Here is a 9793-nt window from a genome sequence, read left to right as displayed (position 1 = left end):
AAACGGCTTAGTTCGTGCAACTTGCACGGGACAGACTAAGGGCAGAAGGCGCGGGCAAGGCGTTGTGGGCACGGGGTCCAAGAGCCTGGGGCGCAGGATGCCCTGGGCGCCCCCCGCCCGGCGTTGGGTGCCCTTGAGGGCGCCCCGGCGGCCAGGGCTCCCCGCCCGGCCTCGGGCCCTGGCCGTGCCCCGCCGCCCTGGCCGCGCTCGGGGTTGATTCGTACCACCTTGCAAGGAAGTGAACGCTTCGCACGGGAAGGGGAGGCGCCTGCGCCGGCTGCCGGGCGCCGCGCAGCTCTGAGGACGCCCCGGGCTGCCGCCGGCTCTGGGCCGCGGCGATCGCGGGACGCGCGGGTCCCCTCGCCGCCCCCCTCACCCTTTTAGAGGAGTCAAATCCGGCTTTTAGACCGTGGGGAGGGTGGGGATATCCGGTGCCTCCCGGGCGCCGGGAGGAAGGGGGAGGGCGGAGAAGATCCTTGGCCAGTCTGCGCCGAGCAGATTCAAACCAAAACAAAAAGATTAAAGGAGCAGTGGCCGGAGCGGCAGCGATCCCCCCGGCCCGGACCCCGGGGGTGGCGCGCCCGGGAACCGCGGGGGCTGCGCTGACTCCCCGCGGGGCAGGAGGGGGGAGCGGGCACCAGGCGTAGTGGGGAAGGCGCGGGGGGGGAGCCGAGGGGAGGGCGCGGGCCGGAGGAGGGGCGGACCCGCCCGCTCCGCCCGCAGCGCGGAGCCGAGCCGAGCGGCCAGGGCTGGGCGCGACCCCGGCCAGCGGCGGCGCAGAAAGCAGGCGGAGGCGCGGGTCATGCTGCGGCTGGCGCTTGCCGGGGCCCGAGCTATCGTGGACATGTCGTACTCCCGCCACTTCCTGGACTTCCAGGGCTCGGCCATCCCCTGCGCCATGCAGAAGCTGGTGGTGACCCGGCTGAGCCCCAACTTCCGCGAGGCCGTCACCCTGCGCTGGGACTGCCCGGTGCCACTCCCCGGGGACGGAGACCTCCTCGTCCGGAACCGGTGAGCCCGGCGCGCGCCCCCCGCCCCGGCTCCGGCCCGGGCCCCGGCCCCGGCCAGCGCTGCGCAGCTCCCGGGCTGTCCCGCGCCCGCCTGCGTCCCCACACCCGGCGCGCGCTCGGGCGCACAGCCTGACTTTGCGAGATCCCGGGAAGTTGAACCCGCCGCCATCTGGCGAAGGCGAATGTAATGTGACTGTTGCTGGTGTGAATATCCGATGGCACCGAACGTACTCAAAACTGAGGGTTATTTTAATTTGGGATTCCCCTCCCCTCCCCCAGCCCTCCCTCCTCCCCCTCCCGCTCCCGAAATAAAACCGACGGGACCCAGAAGGGGAGGCTCCCCGCCCTGCCCACCCGCGCGCACCCACGGCTCCTGCGTTCGCATAATCTTTAGGGTGGAGCGGGAACAGCCTGGACACAAACTGCGACATTTAGGTAACGTGCTTTGGAGGAAGGAGGCCGGGGACCCGCTGGCTTTTCCCGTTTGCTCCAGGTTGGCAGCCACCTCGCAATGGCGGAGCCTGTCGTTGGGTGTGTCGGTGTGCGCCTCGCCGGTGCCGTCTGCGTGTTGTCAGTGCTGTGTGACTGTCGTCTGTGCCCTGCAGCGTACCGACGGGCGCGTGGCGCGCGTCCCGGGCGGCTGGGCAGGGGCCGGGGTGGGAGCATGGCTGCATTGGGCCGCACGTTTTGCAGACCTTCGGGTGACACTCGCTCGGGTCGTTGCCCGACCTTTGGACTGTCTTTTCCACCTCCACACTTCCCACCTGAGGGTGGTTCCACCTCATAATCTTTAGTAACTGCTGAAGCAACAGGAAGGAAGGGACCTCACTCTTCGGAGCCGTGCCCGCGGGTCTGCCGGGTGGGTCCCCTGGCAGCCGGGCTTGCAGGCGGGCCGGTCCCCGTTCCTCTACTCCCTGGGCAAAAGAAGGACTCGCCCGCCCGCTCAGTCCCATCTGAGGGGTTCCAGTGTTGCATATTTCAGGTTGAATAGTACTTTCGAAGGGAGAAGTAAATTCTGGTTGTAACCGTGTTGTAAATGGTGTGCTAGAAAGGACCAAGTCCCCTGCGAGGGCTGAAGGACAAAATGCATCTTATCTAAATAGCTTGGGGTAAAGCTTAAGTGTCCATTTTAGTAAAAATTCATATCAGCCTTCCAAACAAGGCTGGAAGACTTCAGAATTCTGATCATGACATGAAACTTCTGGGGACCTGTTGGAAACTTAGAAATTGAGTGAGCCAAGGGCGGGATTGAGTGGAGGCTGGGGATGAGGTGGGCGCGGGGAGTGCCTTAAACGGTGGGCCGTGTGTGTCCTTTAAAAATTTTGCACTGATGGAAACTGGGCTGCAGAGGACTTCATCGTGCCCTGAAAGGCTAAGGCTGTCGAGATCCGGACGCGTCCTACCAAGTTAAAAAGAAAGGCGTGTGTGTTCACGCAGAACATACAGAACACACGAGTGATTTGCTGGAAGTCGAGATGAGATTCAGACCGAAAAGCCTCCAAACAGACTTAACAGGCAAAGTTTCACCCAGGCTTTTTTTTTTTTTCTTTTTTCTTTTTCCGATGCACTGCACTGGTGATGGTGAACACTGATGTACACACACCCACGACTGCTTAGAAAAATAATACCTTTTGCAAACAGGGTGTGAAATGGGGAGGGGCGACTGAGCGGGGCAGGCAGGGGAAGGTGTGAAGTTCCAGCACTCCCAGCAGCAGAGAGGTGGGACCCCCGCCCGCGCCGTCGTGGAGGCTGCTCCCGGCCGCCCGGCTTCCCCACCTCCAGGGCACCGGCTCCCCCGGTTGTGCCCCCCTTCCCCGCGTTGGGTAACCGGGGCCGGTCCCTGAATTGGGTGGTCGGAGTTCTGGAGCGCCGGCTGCCATGTTGGAAGCTCCTCAATTTGGAGGAGATCCATGCTTCTATCTTCCATCCCCATATGACAAAAATCCCTTTAATATAACCAGTATATTTATACTAAACGCTTGACCTCTAACTTCTACTTTGAAATCCGCAACAGAAGAATGGGGCGAGTTTTCTGCTTCTGGGGAGGGGCGGAACCTTTGCTTCTCCCTCTCCTTACTCTGTTGGAAAATCTGCTCCCACCTCCAAATTGTGGGAAGGTCCTTTATTCTAGCAAACGTTGTCAGTAAGGGAGGCATTTTACCGTTTTTTGTTTTTTGTTTTTTTTTTAAGAATAGAGCCTTAGTAATTCGCTGCAGGTTAGTTCATTTTAATCCTAGACGAAATCGCCCCAAACAGTATTAACTGCATGACAATTTTGTGCAAGAGCTTCTTATTTTTATCGTAATAAAATCTGCTCTGGAATGAATGGATTCAGCCCAAATTCACTTGTTCGGAAAGGTGTTTGGGGGTTTTAATTGTGCTCCGTCTTGACTTTTTTTTTCAGTGGAACCTTCTGCACGTCTCATTCCATTTTAACAGAAAATACAAATTTTCTGTTCACGGTGAGGGAAGTGCTTTTTAAGCCAGACATCGATTTAAGATAATCAGGTTTACCATTTAGGAAAGGTGTGAGAAGGGGAGCCTAGAATCCCTCCAGAATGTGTCATCGGTGTTCCTTTATCCAGTTCTCACCTTCCGGTTTCAAACATACGAGGACGACCTTGCTTCTCTTCCTGGATGCCCAGCCCGCAGAAAAGAAAAGAAAAAAGGGAGAAAGACACCTTCTGGTTAAGTCAGTTCGCGCACTATTTTTAGCTTTTTCTGTAAGATAGTGACACATTATTTCGTTTCCAAATATTTCTAACGATTTTCTGCTCAAGTGTAAGATAATGGAGCAAAGAGTTTGTAGGAATGGCAAACAGAAAATGGGGGATGGGGAAGGCGTTTTTGATAAACCGTTTGTTGCTCACGGGAGGGTAACTATTTCTGCTGATTCTCCAGGCCAAGCTTTTTTTCCTTCATTCTTCCTTTTCTTTTTCTTTTTTTTCTTTCTTTCTTTTTTTAAAGGGAAGGTCTGGTTTGGACGACTTTGTCTCCCAGTATTTGCTCTGGACTTGAGTTTTCAGGTTTGGTTTTTGTTCAGAGAAAAGCCTTTCCCTGAGGCCCTCTGAGGGCTGCCCTGTTTCACAGTAAATATGACGAAGGGGTTCATCACTTTTTAGTATAAATAAACCGAGTGACTCTGGAAGGGTATATATTTGGGGAAAGTCCGCACCGTCCCATTCTTTTTCCTGGGGTTCCTCGATTTTAGTCTTTTGAGTGGGTCTGCCCGTCGGATCGCTAGACCCCTGCACTCATTAAAAGCACATATTTGAAGTTAAAGGGGGGTACAAGGCGAGGGTCCCAATGCGCGTCTCCCCTTCCTTCTTTTCTCGCTCGCGCGCTCTTCCTTTCCCCTGCTCCCCCGACCCGGACCCCTTGCCCACTGCGCCTGCTGCTCTTGAACTTGTTTCAGACGGAGCCGAAGGCGCGGTCTCCCGACCCTCGCGCAGCTCTTCCCAAAGCCCAGGTAAGAACCTAGGCGCGTCCGGGCAGTGGCGGGTGCCCACCAGCCGCGGCGGCGGCGCAGCGTCAAAGCGGGGGTCCAGGGAGAGGTGGGGATGCGCACCAGGGGCTGGGCGACCCTGGAGAGGGCGAGGGGCGCGAAGCCGAGTAGGAACTCGGGATTCCTTCACCAACAACGCAGGCTCTTTAGAGGGCGGCAGGGTGGGGTGGGGAGACACAAAAAATGGGGGTGCCTTTGAGGCCAAGGTCACGGTCTGGCCGCCGGCGGCTTCTGTCCCGCGGCCTCTGCGCTCCGGCGCGCCGTGTGCTCGGGGCTCCCCTCGCACTTGACCACCCCTGGGCCCGAGCTCCGCTGCCGATGCGAGCTGGGCGCGCCCGCCGGGACCCCCGCTCGGCCCAGGGAGGCCGAGGTCACGGTCGTGGGCCTGGGCGGCGACCTGCGCGGCCCCAGCCCGCTCCGGGAGTCGGACTCACTGATGGCGTCTGGGTGGTGGCGGTGGAGAGGCCGCGGGGCGGCGGAGGCCGGGCACCTCCGAGAAGAGACACCCGCAGAAGCGCTGGTTTCGGGCGCCCTGCAGGCTCGCCCGGGCGCACCGAGGGCGCCGCAGGGAGTCGGAGACGTGGAGTGGGCGCGCGGCGGGCCCTGCGGTCTCCTGCCACCCCTCCAGCGCTGGCCGGGCTCCACCGCAATGTTTGATTTGGGCTTTTCAGCAAAGCCCCGTGGTAAACTCAAGCTCCCGGCAGAGCCCCCCAACACGCGCGCACACGCACGCGGGGGCCCTCTCCCCGCCGCTTTCCTCCCAGGCGTGCGCCCTGCTCGGTCCCGCCACCTCTCCCCGGGAAGTGGCCACCACGGCCCGGGGCGGCAGACGGCGGGGGTTGCGTTTTCCTCCACAGCGCCTTCCCGCTCGAAGCCCCCCCAGGGCATCCCGTTCCGGGGGGGGGGCGACCCGAGGGGCCAGCTCCCACCGGGGCGTCCCTCCGAGTCCAAGGCAAGGGCTCCCCGCAAGGGAAGGGCCTCTGCGGTTGGGAAGGTAGAAACGCCAGCCGGATTGGGGTGGGGGGGGAAGGAGGGGGGTGAGACGGGAGGGGCGAGGGCCACGGGACGAAGAGAAGGGAGCTGGCGATCCGCCCTGGCCCCCAGCCTCTGTGGCACAGGCCGCCACTCCCACCCCCGGGGACGCCTCCTTAGAGTTGGCTTTGCGGCCTCGAGCAGGGCACCAAGAGGTGATCCAGCTGGGCTCTGCCCTGGCAGGCCTCCGTGAGGTCCAGAAGCACGCTCTAAGGAAGCTGGCCCCTTTTTAAAAAAGACTAGGCCTGGAGAGTTGGGTAAATTGAAAGGAAAGGTAGGGGCCCCTCCCCCCCACTCCAAAAAATAGACCGTGGGCATCTTGGTATTAAAGGCCGAATGAGAAGCCACCAAAAATCATTATTCCCGCGGCTCGTTACTGTGTGTCACGTATGGGTATGGAATTCTGTAGCGTGTTAGTGAGGCTGTGTGTCTGCTAACCTCTGAAAGCGGCTGGACGTGCCCGAAGGAAAGTGCTTCCTGCTTTCTTATTTCTACAGGATGTAGAGAGCTTTCGAGGGTGTAGATATACAGGGCGCAATCATAAGGGCGCATGTGTAAGTGCAAAGCATTGTCTATAATACAGTGGAAGTGGATCCTTGCATGGGGCAGTTTGGGGTTTATTAAGTTAAATTAAAAGTAAATTATTTAAAAATGGCCTACTTTACCAGCTTTCCTCCTGCCACCAGATACCACCACCTTTTCATTTCATTACAGGTGGAAATGACATTTTTAGGGTCCTGCGTTACGTGTCTCAGCCACCTCCTGACATCCTTAGGAGACGGCTTTTTTCCTTATGTATCAGGATATTTCTGTTATGAGGTATACTGAGATGAAAAAAAGCTGGTAAAAATACCAGCCTCGCAATTAAATTGACTCTGGATACCAAGTGAAAATAATCATCTGGTATTAATCAAGTACGTCTCTGCTTCTTGTTGAGGAAAAATATAGTGCCGATTTGCTTTCCTTTTCATCTGGGAAGGACTGTAAAATGTTGGATGTTGCATAAAAATCTCTCTACCCTTATGAGACAATTTTTGTTCAGTTAATCAAAGTGCATATTTTCACGCTGGACGTAGTTACATGAGAAAGAAAATTTGCTGCAGCCTGGCTCACACTGAAACAACCCCTGCAGTAACGTGTAACAGCCAGTGACCTTGCACATTACATCAACCTTTAATAATATCATTGTCGTTACTATTATTATCTGAAGTGTTAAATTGTTGCCAGAATCAATACACGTCTACTTCTTTGAATAGATTTTATCCCACTGTTGTTTTTAACATCTTTGTTAAGAGGGCAATTAATTTCCAACTCATAGCTGCAGTGAAGTTTGTGTATAAGAGGGCTTCCTAACTTTTTTTTTTTCTCTTTTGAAAGGAATCGGAGGGGGATAAATGGCATGTGAAGTACATAGCTTGCTGTTTAGAGGGATGGGAAATTATTCCTAAACTAATGAAAGAATAAAATACACCAAAACTCTAACAAAATCTGTTGAAATCACACTTGTTTCTCTTTTTTTTTTTTGAACTGAATATCAGGACCGTTTCTTTCAAATTCTATCAGAATATATAGCTTCACCACCCACCACAGTCACCAGAATTAGAGAACTTTTTCTAAGTGGGATAGAAAGGCCTTGATGAAGAAAACATCTGAGTGTATTTGTGTTTGTTTTCTTCTAGATTTGTTGGTGTTAATGCATCTGACATAAACTATTCAGCCGGCCGCTATGACCCTTCCGTCAAGACTCCGTTTGACGCAGGTTTCGAAGGTGTAGGCGAGGTGGTGGCCTTGGGTCTCTCCGCCAGTGCCACATTCACAGTTGGCCAGGCTGTGGCTTACATGGCACCTGGCTCTTTTGCCGAGTACACAGTGGTGCCCGCCAGCACGGCCATTCCCGTGCCGGCCGTGAAACCCGAGTATCTCACCCTCCTGGTGAGTGGTACCACGGCCTACATCAGCCTGAAAGAGCTCGGAGAGCTATCAGAAGGGAGGAAAGTTCTGGTGACCGCAGCAGCTGGGGGGACCGGCCAGTTTGCCGTCCAGCTTGCAAAGAAGGCCGAGTGCCATGTAATTGGAACTTGCTCTTCTGATGAAAAGTCTGCCTTTCTGAAATCTCTTGGCTGTGATCGTCCCATCAACTATAACGGCGAGCACGTGGGTGCTGTCCTGAAGCAGGAGTACCCGCGAGGCGTGGACGTGGTGTATGAATCCGTCGGGGGAGCTATGTTTGACTTGGCTGTGGACGCCTTGGCTACCAAAGGGCGCCTGATAGTGATTGGGTTTGTCTCTGGCTACCAGACTCCTACTGGCCTGTCCCCTGTGAAAGCAGTAACGCTACCAGCCAAACTGCTGAAGAAATCCGCCAGCGTCCAGGGCTTCTTCTTGAACCATTACCTTTCTAAGTATCGAGCCGCCATGGACCACTTGCTTAAGATGTATGCGAGTGGAGAGCTGGTTTGTAAGGTCGACCTTGGAGATCTGTCTGCAGAGGGCAGGTTTACCGGCCTGGAGTCTGTCTTCCGGGCCGTCGATTATATGTACATGAGAAAAAACACTGGAAAAATTGTTGTTGAATTACCTCACTCTGTCCACAGTAAGCTGTAAAAACAGAACAATGGCATAAATAAAAGGAGAAAGAAAATGGACATTTTATGCCCCAGAATTACTCAAATCAATCTATTTTTAGTTAGTAACGGAGATAATATATTTTAAAACAAAAGTAAGTTCTAATGACTAGATTTCTCTTTCTCTTTTCTTTATTTCCGTTCTTTTTTTTTTTTTTTTTGCTCCTCCATTGCAAAAAAAAAAAAAAAAAAAAAAAAATGTGCTAATAAAACTTCCCTCAATGGCACAGAGGTAAAACCTTTACATTCAATTCTTTACTCATGGACGGTCTCATTCCAGATTTTATTGTCCCAGGGAACTAAATTAATTCCTGATGCAAGATCTGATCAAATCAGTATGTCTTCAGCTTGATGAGATTTTAAAATTGGTCTTGAAAATAGTTCATGAGTTCTTTGCTTTGGAAGAGTCTGGTCTGATGCTAGTAAGTTGTTAATAAATGAGAGATACAGCAAAAGTCAGCCATTTCTCAGAGTCCATATTCTCAGGAAATGGTCCTTCTTTTTCTATAAATCACCAGCCAACTATCTAAATAGAAATTTGGAGGGATTCTCCCAAAACTTTGACTTTATTAGATTATTAGAAAAAAAATTAAGTGAGCACAGACCTCTTTTAAAGAAGCATCTGTCATTTAATGGCTTTTATGCGCAGTCATCCCAGTGAGGCATGTGTAGGATGGAAAATTTCTCTCTTCCCTTAAGAAGAAAATTAGTGTTGAAAACGTATATAGACAAAAAGCAGGTTTGGGAAAGGGAAACTATAGAGATTCAGGGGACTTTAAAAATTTACTACAGGCACGGGAAAGGGAAAAGGATGTGCTCCATCCACAGTGAGGGTCTACATAACAAAACACGGGCCATACAGGGGAAAGCACTGTAGGTACCTAACAGCACCCTTCATAAGCCTAAGTAGGGTACGTCAAATAGCATCGTGCAAAGTAGGCACCAGAATGATCTAAAATGATTGTGCTTCGTGTTAGAGACTTTCGGAAGGTGTGTTTTATCTCTGATCGTGGAAATAGTACAGCAGCCACTGATGCTCTGTTCCCATTTTACTTCTCCACATGTCCTGGTGGAATGAGATGCTTCTTGTCACTATCGCCTGATGTCACAGACACGAAAGTAACGAGTCCCGCGCCTTCCCCTCTGAATCAAGCCTGCCGCTGATCCGCCTTCATTCTAACCTTCAGCTCACCAAAGGCTGCTCCGGTTTTCATCATTAAGGTGGGAATGCCGTCGTGCCTTTCTAATGAAGGCAGAGCCCGCCAGAGTATTTTTCAAAGCCTTGGGTTTCGGTGTCTCTAACATGCTAAATAAATAGACAAGCAATTAAAGATGCTCCAGGAAACTTGGTGACCGTATTTAATTTTTCTTTCCTTCTGTCTGAGGAGCAAGGCTTACTGCTGAATAGCTGTTAGTATCTATTTTACAAGATTTACTCATTTTCAGGTACCTAATGTAGCTGCTAGCATGCATACGCAACAATACAATTTATATGGTAAATGGGACCAAATAATGGCTTCACTGAATGTTATGGCTGCACTGAAGGGAAATGTCACGGTAAATACCTACCAAATTATGGATCACGCCGAAGTGTCACAACTGCACTCAAGACAAATAGCACT

The 9793-nt window shown here is 53.0% G+C and overlaps 1 protein-coding gene across 1 annotated transcript; it reads left to right on the top strand.

Annotated features, from left to right (window-relative positions):
- The first annotated feature begins 711 nt into the window (after positions 1-711).
- On the top strand, positions 712-9516 carry PTGR3 (prostaglandin reductase 3). The gene is made up of 2 exons (XM_082668282.1): positions 712-1011; positions 7227-9516. The coding sequence occupies exons 1-2, from the start codon at positions 803-805 to the stop codon at positions 8149-8151; spliced, it is 1134 nt and encodes a 377-aa protein (XP_082524408.1). The 5' UTR covers positions 712-802; the 3' UTR covers positions 8152-9516.
- Positions 9517-9793: the final 277 nt, after the last annotated feature.

Source organism: Grampus griseus (genome assembly GCF_964374135.1).
Source record: "Grampus griseus genome assembly, chromosome: 12".
NCBI classification, from domain to species: Eukaryota; Metazoa; Chordata; class Mammalia; order Artiodactyla; family Delphinidae; genus Grampus; species Grampus griseus.
The sequence above is the reverse complement of the archived record's forward strand: the minus strand, read 5'-3'. Positions and strand labels throughout refer to the sequence as shown.

Bases quoted from the DNA above. Each gene is read 5' to 3' on its own strand.
- PTGR3 (XM_082668282.1), top strand. From the start codon at position 803: ATGCTGCGGCTGGCGCTTGCCGGGGCCCGAGCTATCGTGGACATGTCG. The intron at 1,012-7,226 runs GTGAGCCCGGCG...GTTTTCTTCTAG, and splicing joins GACCTCCTCGTCCGGAACCG to ATTTGTTGGTGTTAATGCAT.